This window comes from Indicator indicator, chromosome 4 (assembly GCF_027791375.1).
Source record: "Indicator indicator isolate 239-I01 chromosome 4, UM_Iind_1.1, whole genome shotgun sequence".
NCBI classification, from domain to species: domain Eukaryota; kingdom Metazoa; phylum Chordata; class Aves; order Piciformes; family Indicatoridae; genus Indicator; species Indicator indicator.
Window position 1 is genome coordinate 5,226,283 of NC_072013.1, and position 22,812 is coordinate 5,249,094.

A 22,812-nucleotide genomic window follows, 5' to 3' on the forward strand; every position below is an offset into this window, starting at 1 on the left:
GCTCTTCCAGAGAGTTGTTATTATAGAAAGTATAGCTTACCAAGGCCTACTAGTTATGCTTCAGTACTGCCACAGGTATACTCAACCTTTAAAGAAAGGAAGACTTCCTCTCTCCATAATTCAGACTGGCCTCTGTACTCCTTCAGCAAGGTAAAAAGGCTTTCCATATTCTAATTAGTTCTGAGGAAAAAAAAAAAAGTTTTGAGAGGGATTTACATGGACAGATCTGACAGTTTGCCTGGGCTGTGAAATACAAATCCAATTTGGATCTCTCCCCAAGAATAAGTAGGTATTAATGGGGATCAGACACAGACAGTGTGTCTGTAATATAACTGTATTTGTCAATCATGATTTAGTGACTCATTCAATTTTTGTGTGTTATGACCATTTAACATTTTAATAGAGTTAAATATAAATCACTGCTTTATATCCTCACAATCAGAACTGTCCCTCAGCTACTTGATTTATAAGGGAGAGCAGAACATTGCAAAACCACTAAAAACATGCAAGTTTTGTTATATACTTAAGAGTGCTAACTGCATCTCCACATCCAAAATGAGTTTTACAAGCTTTAAAAGTCCTCTGAAATCTCCAGGCAGTAAGGAAAGCAAAAAGAGTTCTATATACAAATATATCAAGGACTTCAGGAGTTATGAGGCCACCTGTTCCTTGACACATGTTATGCAGGCTTGTATTCTGATAACATAGCCCAAAATGAGCTCCAGACGGATTAATTCAAGAAAGGTGAGTGGAGTGTGATCAAGAACTCAATAAAAGAGAGGAAACAAATCACTATCCATATATTCTGCAACACAGAGAGTAATAGGAGACCAAGTGGAAGTGCTATGAAGAGTATACATCTTTTGTGTGTGCTGCAAAGTACAATCATCAGCAGGTGGAGATACCTCCAGTAGATGCAGCAGACAATACTTTTTGAAGGGAGGAAAAACATGAGGCAGAAATGGCTGATCAATACCCAGAATGCTCTGAACTCAGGTGAGACTTCAATGGCTTTTTTTGTTCAGTGACGTGTTCGCTTCAATGGTGAGCATCCTTCAGAAACACTAATGGTAATTTTTTAATTTATACACCAAGAAATTGAAGGTTTGCGTATCCTCTACAACACTCCAAGGATATCCAAGGGCTCAGGTTCATTTCCAGGTTACTAGCTTGCACATTAATGTCCAAGTAGCTCTCCCACATCATAATTCAGTACGATGTTTAAGAAAGAACATGCAAGCGAGAGTAAAGACATTCAGAACAAGAGAAAAGGAGAAAGTCTAAATGGACTATGCCACCAGTGAGCAAATGGACAAGCACAGTATTTGCTTCACTAGAAACAACATGATTCAGGTCCATTAGTACAAGGCCTGATAATATTCTGCTAACACAGAATTCAGGTTCTGTGTTTCAACTTGTTTACATTCTCTCCTCATTCCCCAGCCAAGAAACCCTCCTGGCCTGGAAAAAAAGCATGGGGACACTTTTGCCTTCCCAATCAGCAGTGGAACTTTAACCAAAAAATTACCAAATGCACAAACAAGCAACGTGTCCAGGAGCGATCTAAAAACCCAAAAGAATCTGTACATGACAGAGCACATATGAGCTGGCATCAGGAAAGGAGATGAATGCATAATAAATACAGCAATAGCAAGAACACTTTTTAAAGCTACTGGAGTCCCAACGTTGATTATCTTTGTTTAAAACACAGATTCACAAACATGATCATAGAATCATAGAATGGTCTGGGTTGGAAGGGACCTCCAAAGGTCATCTAGTCCAACCCCCTCTGCAAGAAGCAGGGGCATCCTCAACTAGATCTGGTACATAGGCCATGCAGCTCAGTCTGGATGATGGCACACATCACGCACCAATACTGAAGAGATCACTGCCAAACAAGATGTCTGGTGAAGACACACACCAGGGTCCAAAATCCAGCAAGCTTTGACAGTTGCAGTGCTTCCTTTTAGCTGTATCCAGGGCTCTTCTCTGGTGGCATTTTAAAAAAGTTACAAGAAGCAGCAATAGTGGCTTTCTCAGCTGCTGGTGCTTTCCTTGTCCACTCAGAGTTCTGGGATCTCAGGGATGGTGTTGCTGGTAGCTCTGACTCTGCTGCATCCGTGTGGGCAGGTAAAGTTGCTGGAAAAGGGGGAACAGAGGAAGAGTAGGAAAAGGCAATAAGAAAAAAAAAGTTAAAACAAGTGACTTCATGCAAATGTCTCATATATATAATTTCTCATATGAAGGTGTTATTTACTGAGCTCCTACATGTTCCCCCACCAAATCCCTTTGAAATCCAGGTTCTTGACAGCATTAACACCTTTGCCCTAAGGATTCTCATATTCAGAACTCCCAGTCCACTGACTAGTTCCACTAGTCAAAGAGCCTGTTGGAAAATGAAGAGCTTTAACTGTTCCATACCTTAACTGAATCCATTCATAATCACTCAGCTAAAGATAACTTGATCTCTCCACAAAGACTCAATTAACCCTGTATCTGAGAATTTAAAAGTCTCTGAAGGCTTGGCAAATTTCAGGTTGCAAAGCTCAGTTAAAGAGGAAAATATGTCTCCTCCTTACACAGTAAAGACAGTACCATGAACCTCCACATATATTCAGTAAGGTAAATCAGCATATAATAAAAAGAAGCTACTTGCTAAGCTACATTGGAATCCATTATCTTTTTTTTCAATTCAACCACTGCTTCAAAATGAGACAGGCTTTAATTAGCAAGAGAGATTTGCAGATCCATAGCTCAATCCAACAGTCACCTAAATTTCCAGAGGATTGTCAAATTACTCCCAAATGACAGCTTACTCCCATTCTTAGTATCCTGAATCACTCAATCCTCACAAGCAGAACAGGATAAAAAAAAAAACTGCCCCAGAAGTTTTTGGGGCAACCAGAATCTTTTTGAACAAGTAACTGCTTCAGTACAGAACACACCTCTTTTTCATTGTATTCTCTGTTTCTGTGGGTTTACTGCAAGTTGCATAGAATCATAGAATCAAGAAGGCTGGAAGAGACCTCAAAGATCATCGAGTCCAACCTGTCACCCTAAACCTCATGACTATCTAAACCATGGCACCAAGTGCCACCTCCAATCCCCTCTTGAACACCTCCAGGGATGGTGACTCCACCACCTCCCTGGGCAGCCCATTCCAATGGCCACCACTCTCTCTGTGAAGAACTTTCTCCACACCTCCAGCCTAAACCTCCCCTGAACAGCTTGAGACTGTGTCCTCTTGTTCTGGTGCTGGTTACCTGGGAGAAGAGACCAACTCCCACCTGGCTACAACCTCCCTTCAGGTAGTTGTAGACAGCAATGAGGTCACCCCTGAGCCTCCTCTTCTCCAGGCTAAACAGTCCCAGCTCCCTCAGCCTCTCCTCATAGGGCTTGTGCTCAAGGCCTCTCACCAGCCTCGTTGCCCTTCTCTGGACATGCTCCAGCAATTCAACATCTTTCCTAAACTGAGGGGCCCAGAACTGGACACAGTACTCAAGGTGTGGCCTAACCAGTGCTGTGTACAGGGGGACAATGACCTCCCTGCTCCTGCTGGCCACACTATTCCTGATGCAGGCCAGGATGCCACTGGCTCTCTTGGCCACCTGGGCACACTGCTGGCTCATGTTCAGCTGCTGTCAACCAGTACCCCCAGGTCCCTTTCCACCTGGCTGCTCTCCAGCCACTCTGACCCCAGCCTGTAGCTCTGCATGGGGTTGTTGTGGCCAAAGTGCAGCACCCAGCACTTGGATTTGTTGAATGCCATCCTGTTGGACTCTGCCCATCTGTCCAGCCTGTCAAGGTCCCTCTGCAGAGCCCTTCTACCTTCTAACAGATCAACACCTGCTCCCAGCTTGGTGTCATCTGCAAATTTACTGATGATGGACTCAATCCCCTCATCCAGATCATCAATAAAGATATTGAACAGGATGGGGCCCAGCACTGATCCCTGGGGGACACCACTAGTGCCTGGCTGCCAGCTGGATGTGGCACCATTCACCACCACTCTCTGGGCTCAGCCCTCCAGCCAGTTCCTAACCCAGCGCAGAGTGCTGCTGTCCAAGCCACAGGCTGACAGCTTGGCCAGGAGTTTGCTGTGGGGGACAGTGTCAAAGGCCTTGCTGAAGTCCAGGTAGACTACATCCACAGCCTTTCCTACATCCACCAGGCTGTCACCTGATCATAGAAGGAGATCAGGTTGGTGAGGCAGGACCTGCCCTTCCTAAATCCATGTTGGCTGGGCCTGATTCCTTGGCTATCCTTCAGGTGAGCAGTGATTGCCCCCAAGACAATCTGCTCCATGATTTTCCCTGGCACTGAGGTCAGGCTGACAGGCCTGTAGTTCCCAGGTTCTTCTGTCCGTCCCTTCTTGTGGATGGGTGTCACATTGGCCAGTTTCCAGTCTTCTGGGACCTCTCCAGGGAGCCGGGACTGATGGAAAATGATGGAGAGAGGCTTGGCCAGCTCATCTGCCAGCTCTTTCAGCACCCTAGGATGTGCTATTCTATACTGGATGAAGGATAAAGAGACCATAATGAATCTCTACTAGAGTACTGATTATTTTGAAGTTTAAATAAAAAGCTGGTTCAGTGCCTAAGGTTCCACACTCTCTAGATCTGGAACCCCAACAATCCTGCCTACTTCTGTACATCCAAATCAGTGAGGCATTCCCATAGAACCACAATGACATAGCTGAAAACAGTAAATAATTTATTTTACCTCCAGCTCATCAACTTCCTCCATCTGAACTTTGTATGACACACACAAAACAAATGTAAGTCAAAATCCTTAAATCAATTATCACCACAAATATTACGCTATGGGCCCATCACCAGCAGCCTTGCCACTCAGGATGACCACCTTTACCCATAAAACCAAAAAAAGCCAAGGAGAAAAACAAGGTTCTTGTTGCCTGATACCATCATACCATGACAGAGTGAATGCATTAGCAAGATATCAGAGAGTGAAAATTCACCAAATTGCTGCTACTCATCAGGCTGCTCTCTGATAAACAGTTTCAGAGGCTAACTGGCACCTGTTAGAAATTATTATTTTTCCCAAGCTAAGCGTGAATACATGCCAAGGTAGGAAAAAATCTACTTATGCAGATTTTTACACCAGACTCCCTGTAGTAATTTAATAGGATGCCAGTTACCATGTGCACTGCTACATATATAGGGGATTGGACTACACAGACATTAAAAACATCAGTGTAAAGTTGGAGAATTGTTCACCATTTATTTCACAACCATCTATATTTGTGTCCTGACCATCAGAAGTGATATATGACAGTCTTCATCAGATCCCTTTCAAACTACCATGCAAATAACATTATATACAGTATTTTCCAGTCAAGCCCTACTGTGCTGCTGGGGACATTATTCCAAATTTATTGCACTGCAACAGAAAGTAACTAAACACAAGGACATTATCCATGCCTTTTGAAGTCCCTAAGTCTTAGATCACTGAAAGTTCAAGGAACCTTTATCACTTACAGACTTTTGTCCTCCCTAGGTACTAGCTGTTGGTCACTGAGTCGGATGAACTTCTGGTCTAACCCAGTATAACCAGTCTTACTTCCTCCACATTTCCATATTCTACTGTCAGACTACACCAGCCAGACTTTTCACTGTTAGATGGTGAAAACCTCATGTTTAGGGCTCACATACTGCTCCATTGTGTAGTGTGGAAAGCAAACTTTCATCTTCCATCTCTCTCAACATTTGCATAAACTTGACCAACTTCATTTTGTTAACAATCGTTTCCTGAAGTACAAATGAATTCTGCATTTTCTACCCACTTTTTGCTGCTCTCAACAGCCAGGCTTTGTTCCACAACACTATCCTTTAACAGCTATCTCAGTTATGATATTTAGGCCAGTTAGTCCCAAAGGGCAGGACTAATACCAGAAGTTTAATGCTGTAACAACACAATAGAGACCGAGGCACTTTTTTTTTTTTTTAATGTTCATGTAAGTGTCTCTGACACAAGATGCTTCATGAGAACCTGTGGTTCATGAAAGTACATGAAACAACAAGACAAACTCAGTTTGCTTGGCTCCCAAATAGAAATATCTCTAGCTGCTTTCTCTCATTCCTGCAGCTAGAATTCACATCTCATATACTCCTTATTAGCATCTTCTGATTTCAGCCAAATTCAAGTCAAAACTTTCTGTGGACAGGGGGATGGGAGGCGGGGGGTGAGGCGACAGGAGAAGATTTGTAGCTGCATGTTTAAGAAAGAAGCTAAATTCATCACAATGACAGGGGAGAGCGTTGGCAGAGATTTGAGCTATTTATTCTTTTAGGAAAATCCTATAAAGAATGACACGAGGAAGCCTCTATCTGCACTCTTGTTCATCACACTGGTGAGGAGTCCGATAACAGATGTATGCCGTAGCGTGATTTAGTGCCAGGAGCTGGCCCCTGATGTGTATTAATACAGCGGCAAAGCGGAACGAGCCCCTCTTCATCACTCATCTCTATAAAAGAGGTGGAATCCGAGATGGCCCGATGTTCGGCACAGCCAGCCCATTTGTTCTGCTGACTGATGGAGCCGGCTCGGGCTGTGTCCTTCACCTCCACGGGGCACTCGGGGTGCAAAAAAGGAGATCACTCAAGCAGGACCTGGTCAACAAGTGAGACGAGAGCACTGAGTGGGACTCGGCTAAGGAGCTATTTAAAGGTGAAGAAATCCAGCACTCTGTGGGCCTGTGTTCAGATTCACCTGTGTTTCATCTTTGCAGAAGTAAAATACTACTAACACAAAAAACCTCTAGTAAGAAAACGAGACTTCCGTGATTCCTCAGGCACAGGGGAACGCCAGTGTAAAATACTTATGCAGGGGCAAGTAGACAAATGGCAAAGGAGAAAAATCTGTATCTGTATCATCAATACCTAACAAGCATATGAGTCCTTAACTAATGCTACATGATTGCAGAGTAATCCTATGCATTTCTTTAGGCATTAGTAATTCCAATTCAGAAGTTTCAAGTTACATGCCAGGTTGTGCTCTAGTTGCAATTGGGAGACTGTCGTAAAAAGTCAGCTAGGAGACAGCTTCAGTTACTCAGTCATAGAAGTTTCCTTCCACAAGTCAGTATTGTGGCAAACTCTGCCCAGAGCTGCTAACTTTGCTGGGGGGCATTTCTAAACAGGGTCTAGGGAAGAGATCTGTACCATTTCTGACCATTATAGATCTTGCAGCACTTTCCTCATGACCAGCACAAGCATCCTGTCCAGATTCCAACAGTTACACTTTCCTTCCTTATTTTGTAATATATACACTCTGATTTTCTGTCCCTCAGACCCTACCTTGCAAACTTCTGTGCTATTTCCCAGTGCTAAGTTCCACTCCAGATACAGATTCAACTCTTCAAAAAGCATTTACTACTCAATTTGCCTTGTCAGGTAGGTAGGTAGGATTTCTACAAAATCTGAAACACACAGGCATAGAAATAGAATCTCTCCCTACAGAAAGTGACCAGCAATGTAGTACAGAATAAACAAATGGACAAAGACACTAACATTCATGGTATATGAGAACTAAAATCCTGTGGCTACAGATATGATTTTACTAAACCTTTCACTACAGAAATTTGAACATCCTAGTACGGAATACTCAAAAGCCAAGACACAATATCCTAAATAAACAGTCCGTAACATGTGATGGCTTTCTTGGACAACTGTTTATTAAGTAAGTGTTCTTTTCTCTTTTTAAACACAGAACCTTTCTGATAGTCTGTAATCCAGACCTGTGGGCTGGAGAGTTAGCAGAATTTTTTTTTCACCAGCCCAAGCAAGAAATCTGAATTTCATTCCTCCTATTCATCATCAGTTCCTTCAGCCTTCCTCACAATTTTCACATCACCACTTTTCCCATCAGTGTACCCACCACTTTGTTACTAGATTCCAAGAATAGTTTTAGCTACTTGGAAAACATGGATCACTTGAGAGTAGGAAAAGTATTTCAAGAGAGGGTAGGGTGAAAGGCCAGAAAGATATTTCCTAAATCCCTCTATGTTCTACACATTTTCAGAAATATGCCATCTAGAAATAAATCAACATTTTAATCACTACATCCCCAGAAAAAGAAAGAGAACAGAGTATTTTCATCCACAGGAGAGGAGTAAGACAGCTCCAGGGGAAGGTCTGGCCTCAGTGATGATACAAAAGTTGCCATATTTCTGTTTCTGCTCCTGTGAAAGTGTCTAGAAACACTGAAAAAGGTGCTCTGAAAAAGAGCACCAGAGTCACCAGCAAATGTCAGCCCAACACTGGAGAAACACGCTGTATAGTGATCACCTCCTTGTTACCATGGATGGCATAATTTAGGAACAGTGGAAATAACACCTTATGAAGAAACAGTTTATTAGGCACTGTACAGTGAAGCACCAACAATTATATTAACTTTCATCATCAAAGATTTGTTTAGTAGGCAGCTTTTGAGCTGTACAAAACACACATGATACTCTCTCACACACGTTTCATTACTTCCAAATCCAGGTAAGGCTGCATTGACTGTTGTGACTCTGGCACTTGGCTCAAGAGGGATATGACTTCAGAGATGCTGGCAGACAGATACATTCAGGTTACCTGATGTTGGACTGGATATGGAGGCTGCAGCTGGCTTTCGTTTCCTCTTGATGTCCCTTGAACATGGTGGTCCCAGGTGTACATTTCCTTGCCTACAGAGAAATTAAAAGAAATTCAACTCTGTTCCACTATCACCTTCGTGTAAAACTCTGGCCAATCACCCCTTAACTCCCATCTTCCCATCGGCTTCTTAACTAGCAGGAAAACAAATCAAAAGCTTCTCAGGAAAGTTTTGCTTACATTCCTAGTCAAAATACCATTCTGCTCCATTTCTTTTAAGAGCTCACATACAAACTGCTCAGAATAATTACTTCTCAGCCTTAGAGACCTGGTTTTGCATTAACTTTAAAAATTCTTTGCAAAAGTAAAGATGCAATCAAGCAGCATTAGAAATGTGCCCTACCATTACTTCTGTGCAAGTGTAACAAATGTCTGCAAGATTGCTTTTTAAAGAAATCACATCATACTTACTCCTTTATTCAGAAATTATTTTGCAACCTATTTATTTAATAGCATAGAGTCATCTTAGAATGCACCTACATTCCAAATGTCCATGCATCATTCCACGACAGTATGAAGTTTGTGAAGTTGGGAATGCAAAACTGTCTCATGAATTTTCAAAATTATTATTTCCTTAGCTAAGTGCTGTGAAAACAGCTGAAGCTGGCTTATGGCAATCAAGCCTTCCTGCACCTGTGAACTGGCTGAAAGGTATCATCTGTCCCAGTCATATCAACTGCTAAGTCTGAAGCCTACTGATGACCACTTCAGTTTAATTATTTGCCAATTAAGAAGAAACCTGCATTACTGAGACTGACTGAACGCTCCTCCAACTTCTGGATGTAGGAAAAAGAGGAATTTAGTTCAGAAAAGAAAGTCTTGGCAGCAGAGCACTTTCTCAAATATAATCCATTATCAATATAAATGTGTAATTTAGGAACGACTTTGGGTTCAAATTCCTGCTTTGGGATAACAGAGTTTCTTTGGCAAGTTCCTTGGTCACACTCTGCATCAGGTCTGATGTGCAAAGTGGAATTTTAGATACTTATTTTGCATCACTGACACAGTATTAGATTACTAACTAGATGACCACATAACCATATAAAATAATCCAACTCCTTTTATGCTGTAATAAGGTTCCCTCTTTAATTTTCTGAGCTTCTATCATTAGCCAGCTGATCCTTGGTGAAGAATCACTATAAACTAGGAAAGTATGCACTATCATTTCCAAGAAACTTGATTCCATTTTTCCCAGTTCACAAATGTTACAACCCCTCTCAGCTCCATGCTCAAACCACACCTACTCTTATCTCATGATCATACAGGGGGCAATGAAAAAGCCCAAAACAAAAAAACACCCAACAAAACCAACCAACAAACACCACCACACCAACAAATAAACAAACCCCCCCACAAACAAACCAACCAACCACCACCCCAGAATGAGAATTTCAAAATCCCTTCTTGTAGTAAAACTGAATGTAAGTCACACTCCAGCTGGACACTAATAGCAAGGACGCTGTGTCTAGCAGTCCCGCCTCTAACACACAAAGGCTCAGAGATCATAAATTGTCCCTGTAACATGTATTTCATTCAGGTTTATTCCTTATTGATCAATCACACTTCAGTTAGTAAATCAAGAACCTATTGATTACTCACTGGCTTTGACTGACCTGGTGGCAAAAGTGTCATTTTCAAACAGCTGGTGTGCTTTATAGGCACCATAAATCTGCATATAGGGAATCTGCAGGTGGTAGGTAGCTTGGGAGAGAGAGGAGCAGAGGAATGCACACAGGGATGATAGTCTTCATTCAGTCATGGACAGAAAGGGTGTCTGAAGTAGAACTTCTGGCACATATTTTTTGGCAGATACCACACTTTTAAAATCTAAATTTCTCATCACTAGCTTGCATAGAGATGCTATAGTAAGAGTCAAATTGGTGAATCCCAGTTTAAGAGCAGACTCGTGGAAAATAAAACCACCACTACCAGGAAAGTCAGGTGCTATGCACAGCACACTGTCCATTACAGTGGACAGGCTGAGCTATGAATTATGACAATCTCACTGACAGGCTACAGCCAACTTTCTGCCAAAGCAGTATTTCATCAACTCTTCTGAATAGCTTAAGCACTACTCTGAAGTAGAACAGAAGAGAGCTGAGAGGAAAGGATGTCAGATAATGCATGAATGTACATGAGTCCCTCTGTGAAGAAGCCTGAAGCACAGACCTTTATGGGATGAAATACCTGGGCCTAAACTGAGAAATTAGAATGGTACTTACTCTGTCCTTACTGGTTTTCAATCTCTTCTGCTAGGCTTCTATACTTTCTTCAATGTTGCACAAGCAGTAATGAGAAAATAATTACTTGGTTACTTTGGGGTCATGGGTGGTAGACCACAAGGAAGAAAGAAAAAAAAAATCCCAGTGCTCAGTCACAGTTGGATCTGCTAAGTGACCAGTGGCTCATGAGAAAATCCAGTTTACAGTCTGGAGAGGACTGAAATTCTAACCTGAAATGGGTTAAAGCAGAACACACCTGCCAAGACTAAGTAAGATCCAAACTGCAGCTACACTGATGGCTGCAACGTACCCAACTCAAGACTGCAGCCACTCACTGCCAGGAGTTAGTGAATGAAAAATTACATAGAGAAAGAATGGTTTTATATGAAAAAAGTTCATAATGTCTTTCTGACAGTGATTATTTTATTTATTTATTTTAATCACAAGCTAAAGGAATTATCCACGAAGCGTTGATTTTTCTCTTGTTCTTCATATAGTAGTTAAGGTACCTGATTCTGCGTGCTGGCCATGCTGGAGAAAAAGGGGGCTTGCTATGTAGAAAGCTGAAATTCATTGCTGTCTCTAACATGCCAGAAGTAACACTTCCTTTCTTTTCCACAGATCTATACTATGACCTTTTTCTTGCTGTAATGAACTGTAATCGCATACACCAGGCTCCTAGCTCACTCCTATAGTTCAAGGTGACCACATGTTGGACTATATTGTCACAGGAGCTTGCCACTATGTTACATCAACCACAGGATTTCAGCAGAAAATTAGTATTGGCAGTGCCATCTGTGGGAAGCAAAAGAATCACAGGATCGTGAAGCTTGGCAAAGACGTCCAAGATCATCAAGTCCAATCATCAACCCAACACCACCACTCCCACTAAAGCATGTTCTGAAGTGTCAGGTCGACATGCTTGCTGAATACCCCTCAGGGATGATGATTCCAACACTTTCCTGGGGAGCCTGTTCCAAGGCTTGACCACTTTTTCAGTAAAGAAATACAATGGACAGCATAAGCAGACAGCACCCACAGAAAAGCTTACTGAACATCATTAGGCCCCTGAAGTCTTCACTATCTGCAAAGAAAAGACTAGATTGTAAAATGACTCTCTCAAAATTCAGGGTAAAAAAGCACCACAATCTCACAACTGCGGTCTCTGAGAAGAACCTACAGCACTAACTGTGCCAGCCTTGGAGGAAGGCAGAAGGCACATCACACACTAGGGGATGTGTGCATCTTGCTGCAATCATCCAACTTCTCTGATGACAACCTTCATTCTAACCTTAGCCTCAGAGAAAGCAAAGGACTTGGTTTATGTAGTGAAAGTGAGGGGCAGCTATTAATCTACTGTCATACAAACAAGGGATGCTATTATCCTCATGTTAATGTTCAGCAGAGAGAGCTTTCTAACAAGGATATTGCTGCTAAAACTCTACACAGTCCAGCTGTTGCTGTTGTGATGCTGCATTCCCCGCAAACGTATCCCAAATAAAAGGCTCTTTCTCTAAGCCCTGAGGTGTTACCTGAGGCTGTTGATAGTGGCTTCACAAAATTAATCGTATAAGCAGAGTTCTTCCTCGTTTTTGACTACAGAGCCAGCTGGGCACCAAAGTCTGATCTGCACATAACATGTGCAAATCAATACAAGTCAATCATCCAATCTGCATGTAAAGCTCCCATGCATGCAAGTGCTTCTTGCTAACACATCACACTGTACTTATTTCCTATGCACAGCCATTTCCTCTGTCCTGCAGAGCCTCATGGGAGAGCTTCTAGAGCACATTTTCAGATTCCAAATTCACTAACAGGTCAGCTCACTTCTTTAATCAAGCAAATCTCACAGGTCTTCAAGCAGTAGCAGCCTGTTCCCCAAGTAAGCATTTCCATTTCTAAAAGTCTGTGTGTGGCAAATGCAAGTGAACACATTTCCTTCTGCTTTTTCATGTAAGTGTTCTAAACAGAGATGGTGTGATGCCATAAATTGCATTCTATTTTCATACTGAATCACATGAAATCTGTGCCAGAAAGTCCTAATATTTGCTAGACCTGCTGAGTACACAGATTTGATAATGGCAACATACTTTACAGATGAAGGAAGCAACAGCAATTAAACAAAATTCTGAGGCCAAGGGGAATTTCTCTTTTACTCTGGAGAATTTGAATTCACCAAAATGGGAGCATTAAGCCTCAGACACTAGGTTGATAGCTGCTGTTCTCTGCATGCCTGCCACAAGAATTCTGTTATATCCCCAACTGGAATAGTAGCCAGGCTAAATAAACAAAAAACAAAACAAAACAAACAAAAAAAGAGGTGGGGGAGGAGGGGAGAAAAATGCCTAATGCAGTTGACAGCAGACATTTTTACATAAAGACAATTCCTGGAAGACAAAGGTGTGGACAGGTTGTGGAATGAATTGGATATTGTCCTGGTGGTCAAGTGGGAGAGTATGCAATTTTGAACATCCATTCATTCCTTCAGCTGCCTCAGAAAAGGCTTGACATTCCAGGCAATGCCTGTACTTATACATGCCTGGGTAAGAGGCAGAAACATTAAGATTGCTGCACAGAAGAGAAAGACCAAAATTACCTTCAACAAGCATGTTTGTAGAGCTGGAACTAGAGTTAGAGACATTCAAGCCTTTTCACTCTAATAGCACCACCAAGTTCAGGATTTGGAGCAACTGGCAGTTTAACAGGAGATGATCACTCCCCCTTTTTGATCTTTATGCCATGTTCCAGGCAAGATGAGAGACTTCCTTCTAAACTCAATTAAACTCTAGGTTTACAGCTAATATTAACTGAGAGAACATGCAAAGTCATTTTCTCAGATTCATCTATACTGTTCAAAGGTCTCTCTAACATAATTCTTCAAATCTCCACCTTTAACATCTACTTGTCATCTGAGATCCACTTTTCCTATGACCTCCAGAGGGAACATTTAATTGAGTTTTTCACCCATAATCCTATTTTCAACGCTAGGCAAACAATAAATGGCATTACAGAGAATTTATCTTCTACCTTCCTCTCTTATTCTACCTGCTATTCAAACTCAGATTGAAGGAACATTGGCTCTAGGCTCATCTGAAACTCTTACCCTGCCTCAAGGGAATAACATTCCACCAACTAACAACCTATAATGTCTTCCTACTGATAGAGCTATTAAATAACCAAAATCTAATAAGATACTAGGCTTCAGATTGTACAAAATCCCCTTAAGTAGAGAGAGTTAAAGAATAAAATTCTGTTCAGACCACTCCTTTCTCCCAGTGAGGCAAATGGGCAGAGGGGAAAAAAGGGAAGGATCACTAGGGCTGTCCATGCAAGCCTCTACTTGCTCGCTTTTAACAGCCCGCATCGTGAAGCTGAAACCTTAACAGACAAGACATGATTAGCAAATGCTTTGTGCTCTTAAAGGAGAGTAATTATAGGCATGTGAAAAAAGGAAGAGATCCCCGAGGTACTCTTCCTTGCATGCCTCCCGAGAGGCAGCAGGGCCATTAAAAATTCCATGATGAAGAGGAAAAACAGCCTGGGAACAGCCAGGAGGCAATACAGCAAATTAATACACCAGCTGTCCCTCAGGAGAACTGTAAGAAAGCAGGAAACTCTCCTCGCTTCACAAAATAAAATTATACCACTAATGATAACAGTCACCACACACACAAAACTGCTTCTAAGGATGGGTGTGAAATTCCCAGGGCTGTGTATACACTTTGAATGAAATCTCTTCTCATCGCACACATAAAGCAAGAAAGGTAATCTTGATAGTGTACAATTTATACAGCCTTTCAAATAAGGCTTCCCAAGGAATTCTCCACAGAGAGCCTCCTCCTTGACACTGAAAAGCCTTTCTTGAACATCTCCAACTGTGCTCAGTATCCTGGCCTTCAGCCCTACCTAAACGAAGCACTGTGTTACCAGTCTTCCAAAATGAACCACACTTCCAGATGAACTGCACCAAAATCCATTATTGAGACAAAGAAACCATTTCCATGAGAGAGAAAAACTTATAGTTATCACCTGGTAACTATAATCCATTGGACATTTGTGGTAACAGAAACTAAGCAGAGAGAGGTCATTTTGCCTGCCATGGTGGGTATCAGGTTGAAGGAAACTGAATGTCCACAACACCAAGACAGTTTCTTCTCTAATACATTTCTTATCGTTCTTAGGGGATTAACTTCCCCCAACACATACCATTCTGCCAAATTTCTGAGTAGAGTTTCTCCAGGATGAGGTGCAAACTGTTAGAAGCTTCCTAAAGCACAAACTGCTGGAATTGACTCCATCCATGGCAAAGGAGGAAGATGTTAACTGAGTCACTGGCTGAACAGTGCTTAGAGATCACCTGAATCTCCTGTAAGAAAATGGACTAATACTAGGGCTTGGCTCTTGAAGCACCTAAAAAATAACTGTTGTCAAGAAAATCTTTCAGTGAAGGAACAATTTCCTACTGTTCCCTTGGTAGCACCTTTACATATAGCAAGCACCTTATACCAGAGAGTTCAGATCTACCACGTGGGGCCACATAACATTCATTCATTCATTCCATATTGCTTTCTCCTATAAAGACTCTTGAGCATGTTTTACACTAAAACAGGAACTGCTTTCTTAAACTACAGGCACTTAAAACCATATCCACCTCTGAGATGGGACATCTTCTCTGCCAATACTCAGTTACAATTCATCAGGGATTATGTTTGTCAGGACACCAATGACCTGTTAATAGGAGGAAGAAACTAAGCATATATAATAATTGTTACCTAGACTGCATATTCAGCAAAATCAAGCAAACAGTTCCTCCAGGTTTAGAATCCCTTGCCATAACCAGTAGTTTTGGAAAGGGCCTTCAGTGATCATCAAAAAAGTGGAGATTTTGATCTGTTCATGAGCAGGACTTGCCTAATTCTCCTTTCTGAAAGACAAACTTCTGTAGAGCACTGAGTAAAATACTCAAGGTAGAAGAAAGGTTATCCTAGGTGTAAATGAAGAGACCAATAAATCTTCATGGACACAAAACATTCCCAAAGTGGGCCCAAAGCACAGAAAGGAACCAATTTGCTGATGCACAATCTTCTGAATTATTTTTATTCTCATCCAGTTGAATGTTTAAAAGTTGATTTTTTTTTCCTTTCTCCCCCTTTCTAGCTTTAACATGATGGCTACAGCAGCATGAGATCATGGTGCAACCTCACAAAATTCCCTGCAGAAGCCAGTGGGAGGAGAGGCTTTGCTGGGTGGGTGCCAAGCTTTCGTTCAGACACATACAACCTCAGTACATTTTTCATGCTCTATTTACTAATTAACAAGGGAAAGAAAGCCATGAAGCTGAAAGTCCAGACATTTCTTTCAGATTTGGTCCTTCTTTGGTCCTTCCTACAAGCACATAAGCAGAATTTTGTCCCAAACAAGGCTCTGTCTCCTTGCATGGAGAAAGAGCTCAAGGGCACTTTACCTTTAGATAGTCACCTGCAGCACAAGAACAGGAGTCACCTCCAAAGCCAATGCTTGAATTTAATTTAGGATTAGTAGGCATAAGGTGCCAGAAGGTGTATTAACCCCAGCTATGCAGACTCAAATATACCTCAACATTTGGCCAGATCAGATCTACATTTGAGCTATAGCAAAAGAGATCAAGCCATTAGAAGTCACCTCAGGTGAGTTCTGAATCTGCTCAGAGGGTCTATTTTAGGCATCTAGGATACCAAAATGCCTCAGCATGTCACCTACACAAGCCTGTCAGCACTTTCCCTCTCATCTTGTTCTGACTTTAATAGCAGGCAACAATACTCTGTCCATTTGTACATGTACAACAGAACTGTAGCAACTCACTGCACAACCCAGAACAGACCACATTTATTTCTAAGTGCACAGTATGTTCTGCCCGTCTATCACTCACTGTTTCACATACTCTAAGCATCTGGCCTATTGAGACTCACAAATAATCTGTGTTAGTATATTTTACGCTGCGTCTGAATACAGACCTCCTACAGAAGAGTGTGGTGACTTTCATAGAATCATAGAATCAGTCAGGGTTGGAAGGGACCACAAGGATCATCTAGTTCCAACCCCCCTGCCATGGGCAGGGACACCTCACACTAGATCAGGCTGGCCAGAGGTCCAGGTCCATGAATATTGTTCAGACCTCATAGTACTACTGAAGACAACCATGGGAGGAGTGAGAGAATCCCAATAGAGCAGAGCAAGAGAGTTACCTGGCAGTGCAGTGTGCTGGTGAGCATCTTCGGTGGGAAGCATCAGCAAGCACATCCAGAGAGTACAGAGGAGATAATGGATTGAACTGGAAAGTCAAAAGAATTTAAGCAAAGTGTTAAAAGAAATAGTTTCCAGATACAGCTGCTCATGTCTATTCCCTATAGTTGTTCATACAAGGAGACTTTTCCAACACATCAAGAAGTAAGACTAGGTGAGAACTGACTCTCACTTCAGACAAAAGGCTAGCAGTGTGCTGGTTGACTAACAGCATACTCGAAATGTTCTACTGCTTCGTGCCCTAAGCAAAAAGTCTGCTTCCCTTTCAGGAAGCCTCTTGTCTACTTTTACATTGTAAAGAGAAAAGTCACTGTTATGAATGGTGCAAGCCCAGAACTTCACACAGGGCAGCTCCAATATTTCAGATAGTCATATGTATCACTGAAAAAGACTTCTAGAAGATTCAGATCACAGTATCACAGTATATCAGAGGTTGGAAGTGACCTCAAGAGATCATCAAGTCCAACCCCCTGCCAGAGCAGCATCACTTAAGGTAGTCCACACAGGAATACATCCAGGTGGGTTTTGAAACTCTCCAGAGAAGGAGACTCCACAACCCCCCTGAGGAGCCTGTTCCAGGGCTCTGTCACCCTCACTGAAAAGAAGTTTCTCCTCATGTTGAGGTGAAATCCTTTATGTTCAAGTTTGAACCCATTGTTCTTTGTCTTATCACTGTGAACCACCAAAAAGAGCCTGGCCCCCTCCCCTTGACACCCACCCCTCAGCTATTGATAGACATTGATCAGATCCCCTCTCAGTCCTTTCTTCTCCAGATTAAATAGCCCCAGGGCTCTCAGTCTCTCTTCACAGGGGAGATGCTCAAGTTCCCTAATCATCCTCCTGGCTCTCCGTTGGATTCTCTCCAGCAGGTCTCTGTCTCTCTTGAACTGGGGAACCCAAATATTGGATGCAGTATTCCAGGTGTGGTCTCACCAGGGCAGAGTAGAGAGGTAGAGAAACTTCCCTAGACCTGCTGGACACACCTTTCTTGATGCATCCCAGGCTCAGCTCACAATGAGCTCCCAGTTCACTCCACAACAAGCGAGCTGCTCTCATACACCCAAGCCACCTCACAAGCTTTCTTTTCACACTGTTTAAAACTGATTTTTGAAACAATGCATGGTCAGGCTAATCTTACATCCTTTGTTAGACAGATAGCAGGCTCGAAGGCAGAAAAAACAATGCAAGACAGTTTGGTGTAGAAGATGCAACCCTTAAGATTATTTTTTAAAGTACAGAAATGGAATAATCCAGTCAATGAACGTATGGAGCAAACTACTGGTTTCTCTAGGGTACCTGCACTACACTTCCATTCAGCAGCTCTTTATTTATCATTCGCACCACAGGAAGGAAATTAATTTCAATCTGCTTTGCAATGTGCTACACAAAACTCCAGGACACTCCACTTGTATTACTAGGATTACTGATGTAAGGACAAATGAATAATCCATAGCTGTAGCAGGACTCATCATAAAACCTATCTGCAACTCTAGAACTCAGTACTAGACCTTTGCCTTCAACCTTTCTGAGAAAGAAGGGGCACTATCCACTAAAAAGGTGCTGCTGTCAGGGAGCTCCTTCTTAAGCTGGACTGTTAGTTTACTGTCAGTTAGCACTGCAGCTGCACAGTAGAGCAAAATCACCAGTAACCCTCTGTAGGTGATCCAAGTTCATTTAAGAAAAACAAAAGTAATTTATTTTGGTCATTTTAAAGTTTATGTAGCTATCATTCTTATCTTTAGCAATATAAGAGCTGTATGTGACATATTTGCATTAACAGAAAATACACAATTGAGCGAAGGCCTGAAAACGATTTCTTACCATGTATGTACTTTCAGTCACCTGGAGGGTAGAACAGATTTCAGTCCTACTGCTCACCAACCAATAACCAGCTCACAAGGGAACAGAAGAGAGTGTGCGTGACTAGCAACCCTGGTGCAACATGATTGCTCAAATGGAAGATCCTTTTTGCTTTCTAATACTAAGAACCAAAGCTCTTAAGTTTAAAAGCCTCCTATTACTGAAGTTATGAAAGACTTACTGGAGAATATAGAAGTGCATATACAAGTTTCAGCTACAAGTATGCCTAGTTCTCTTGCTTATCACCTCTTACAGCTTCTTGTTATGGCTTCTATTTAACTACAATCAGCTCACAATTTTTCTCCTAAGTTGATGAGACTACCAGTTAGAAGCCTGAGCCAAATGAGGCAAATCAAATCACTTGGAAAGAGAAAAATGTTCCAATTCTTAGGGAGTTTTGAGAGGTCAAAGCTCCTCCTGTCAATAGGCATTTTCCCTTCCACTCACTGTTGAAGTGGAAGGCCTACACTAACCTGAAACAGGAAGATAAACAAAAGGAGTTCCTGAGCTGTTCAGTTTAAATAGACAATATAATGCTTGAGATATGGGTTGTGTTCAAAGCCCAGAAGACATCAGTTTACAAAAGGAGAAGGAACAGGGCTGCCTTACCTCATGGGCACAGGCCACTGTGTTTGGGAAATCAGAAGCCAGCACTTTGTTCTTTCTAGAGAGAGGGAAGCCAAGAAAATAAAAAAAGGAAAACCAGAGTCAGCTTACCTGGTTGCGATCTCTCTTCCCCATGGATGGTAACCAAAAACTGGAAAGAGGCAAAGTTTGAAGGACAGGTGGGAGCAAAACCATGGAAAGGAACGAACACAGGGCAGGGAGGAGTCAGAGGGTTGGGGGTAAGGAGAGATGGGGAAGGGAAGAACAGAGATGCAGGGAGAAAGAGAAAGATTAAACATCAGCAGGACTCATACTAAGAACAATAAATTTCAGATCCAAGGAAGAAAACTGGATATCAACAGCTGGTGAAGGCTGGAAACACTGCACTACAGTTAAGGCAAAAAGCTGATTGCAGCCAAAAGGGCATCTGAGCAGTGTCCACACATAATGGCAGCCTAATAAGCAAAAGGGAAGTCAGCAATTTGCATGTAAGAAAATGGAGAAGCCATCAGTAGATGATTGTCTCCCATTCCACACATCAGTGCATGCTTAAATTACTACCTAGCTCTTCATTCCCTTCAGTTCCAGGAAAGAAGAGGACCCTATAGTTATTCCTTCCCTCCCAAAATTCTACACAACAGCTGTTAAGGGCCTTACTCTTTCTGGCGTGGATCACTAACAATATGACCTAGCCTCTCGGTGCCCAGAGTGCTCATGGAGGTCTCCTGAAACACAAAGATAGGTAAAAGGTTGCAGACTCTCACACAGTGAGCAGAAATAATAGTTTTTCACTACCAGTAAGAACAGATTCTACTTCCCTGAGCCACATGCTTTCCTTCCAAGCCCACCCTCAGCTTATCACCTTCACCCTGTACTTTTAGAGCAATTGAGATGATTTAACTAATTAGAATGGCACAAAAATAATTCAGTTTTATTTGTGGGTCTTGAGTTTTGTTATTTTAGGGACGATATATGCTTACACAGAGGTGAACCAAGGACTGAACCAGTAGAAAGTATGCAGCACAAAGATGCAGTTAAGAACAGGAGAAATGGCTGAAAACTGCTTACTTAAAAGGTTGCTGGGGTCAGCTGGGCCAGAAGCAGACAAGAGACAAGACTCACTAACAATGGGGATTCACCAAAACCAGGTAAATGAAACAAGGAGTATGCATGAAGGTTTAGCCCTTTCTGAAAACATCAAATCATCAGCAGGATGTCTAGCAGCTAAAGAAAAAGGTAGAGCCTAGGAAAAAGGACACGCTCTGGGAGAACATTTCTCCCTGCCCTGTGTATGTGCTTGATGTTGCCCTACACATACACACCGCCTGAAGCACCAGCTGTTCCTATCTGCACAGCAACTACCTCCAGGATAGAAACACGCTTTGCACTAAGGGTCTGAAGATGAGGGCAAAAGGCTTTCACAGGTAAGATTCATTTTTTGCCAGGTACATAGACAAAATGCACTCAAAGTTTGGAGGGAGTTGTAGCAGCAGGGGTAAAAGATGGCCTATTTGTTACAGCAGGAAAATTATTAACTTAAACTGCTGTAATGTTTAAATTTACGGTTTATTACTGTGTAAATTACAAGCCGTACTTTTGGTAATTAGCAGCTCGCTGGCGGGGAGCTCTGAATGAAACTCATTATTTATGATTACAATTTAGAGAGATGGGGAAGGGGGAGTAGTGACCTCCACTGCAAATGACAAAGATCCCTTTAAGGTGATGAAGATGAATTAAACAAGTAAATATTATCCTTCTCATTTGGATCATTAGAGATGCTACTGGAAGGCCCAGTCACTTGCAGGTGGCCTGAGGAACCCTACCCAAAGTTGGTATCTTGCCAGCTGTGGAGACATATTTTAAACACTGGTTACAACTAAGCAAGGTAAGTGGAAGGAAAAGGGGACAATCAGGGATCTTTCAGGTGTGAGTGAATAGAAGGAAGAAGTCATATTCCTCTAGGCCCCTCTAACACACCTAGCTAACAGATTCTCTAAAGTTAGTCAGCTCAGAACATAGGCCAGTATTTTCAAAAGCACATCTCAATAAAAAAAAATAGCCAAACACAGCCAACACCTTCCGTCTCAGAAGCATATTTTACAACAGACACCAGCACTCCACTCTCCAAGATCTAGACCCAGTCAGGTGTATCCCTGCATCTTCTAGACAGGCATCTGCACAGTATCACTTACTCTTTTAAAACAGAACCAATATTTTGTCTGTTGTTCACTCTATATACGATAAACCTGGTCAATGGCTTTGGGTCTGCATTATTCCATATACCTTTTTGTTCCTCTGTCTCCCCACTAAAAATGCAACTGCTAAAACCACCTTGCTTATCTTAGAATAGTACTTCAGAACTGATCAGCCTTGGAAATACAAAACTATTATCCTGCAAAAAAGAACTACCTTGCCAATAAGCCTCCTCCGACCTCTTCGGAGACAACGGGCAGCAGCTCCTGGAAGGCGATTCAGGCGAGCATGAAATCCTGAAAACCAAACCCAGAGAAACTGAACAACGAATACAAAAGATTCTTCCTGAAAGAACCACCAGGAAAAACAGTTCAGTTGACAAATCAGACCCTCTGTCTCATTTCTCACTCTGCAAGAGTTAGATATTTGTTTACTCAGAAATCAAATAAAATCCCTGTTTTCAAAAAAACCCCAAAAGACTCAAGAATGTGGGCAGCTGGTACAAGTATTTCAGTATCCTCTCCAGTAGTGCAGCTATTTTTAATTGGAACATGAAAAAACCCCTGTGTTTAAATTGCAGCACCTATGAACAGAATCTACTCTTTCCATCACATCAAAAGTTCCCAACACATAATATTCTTTACGGACCTTACCTCTCTGAGCAGGCCGTGAGGGCAAAAGGAATGTGGAATCTGAGAGCTTGTCAAGGCCTGAATCAATATGCTCCACTTCAGATCGGTGGTCAGCTCCCCACTTGGGAAGAAGGTTGGGGACAGTGAATCCTGGAACACATTCTCCTTCATAAAACCAATCACTTTGCTCATCATCTCCTAAGGAAATAAGACAGAATTATCCACAATTAACACCAATGTGACCTGTGACAGCCCCACAAAATATTACAGGTAGGCATTTCTGGATGTGAAACAGCTGAAGACTCATGAAGAATTTCTTCCTGAAGAGCCTTATATTTGTATTCTGTTTCAATGATCTGC

The 22,812-nt window shown here is 42.1% G+C and overlaps 1 protein-coding gene across 3 annotated transcripts in view; it reads right to left on the bottom strand.

Annotated features, from left to right (window-relative positions):
• Positions 1 to 1,872: 1,872 nt before the first annotated feature.
• The window catches only part of GPATCH2L (G-patch domain containing 2 like), a 31,153-nt gene continuing 10,213 nt past the window's right edge, over positions 1,873 to 22,812 (bottom strand). Inside the window, exons 3-9 of one of the 3 annotated variants that reach the window (XM_054400357.1) lie at positions 22,474 to 22,650; positions 22,037 to 22,116; positions 20,285 to 20,352; positions 19,631 to 19,685; positions 17,104 to 17,189; positions 8,598 to 8,689; positions 1,873 to 2,139 (exon numbers count right to left, since the gene is read on the bottom strand). In XM_054400357.1, the coding sequence (XP_054256332.1) occupies positions 1,967 to 2,139; positions 8,598 to 8,689; positions 17,104 to 17,189; positions 19,631 to 19,685; positions 20,285 to 20,352; positions 22,037 to 22,116; positions 22,474 to 22,650 (731 nt within the window). In that variant the 3' untranslated portion in view covers positions 1,873 to 1,966. Of the gene's footprint in view, positions 2,140 to 6,362; positions 6,485 to 8,597; positions 8,690 to 17,103; positions 17,190 to 19,630; positions 19,686 to 19,738; positions 19,779 to 20,284; positions 20,353 to 22,036; positions 22,117 to 22,473; positions 22,651 to 22,812 lie in introns of those variants that run through there. The other 2 variants (XM_054400358.1, XM_054400359.1) reach the window with 2 other exon arrangements.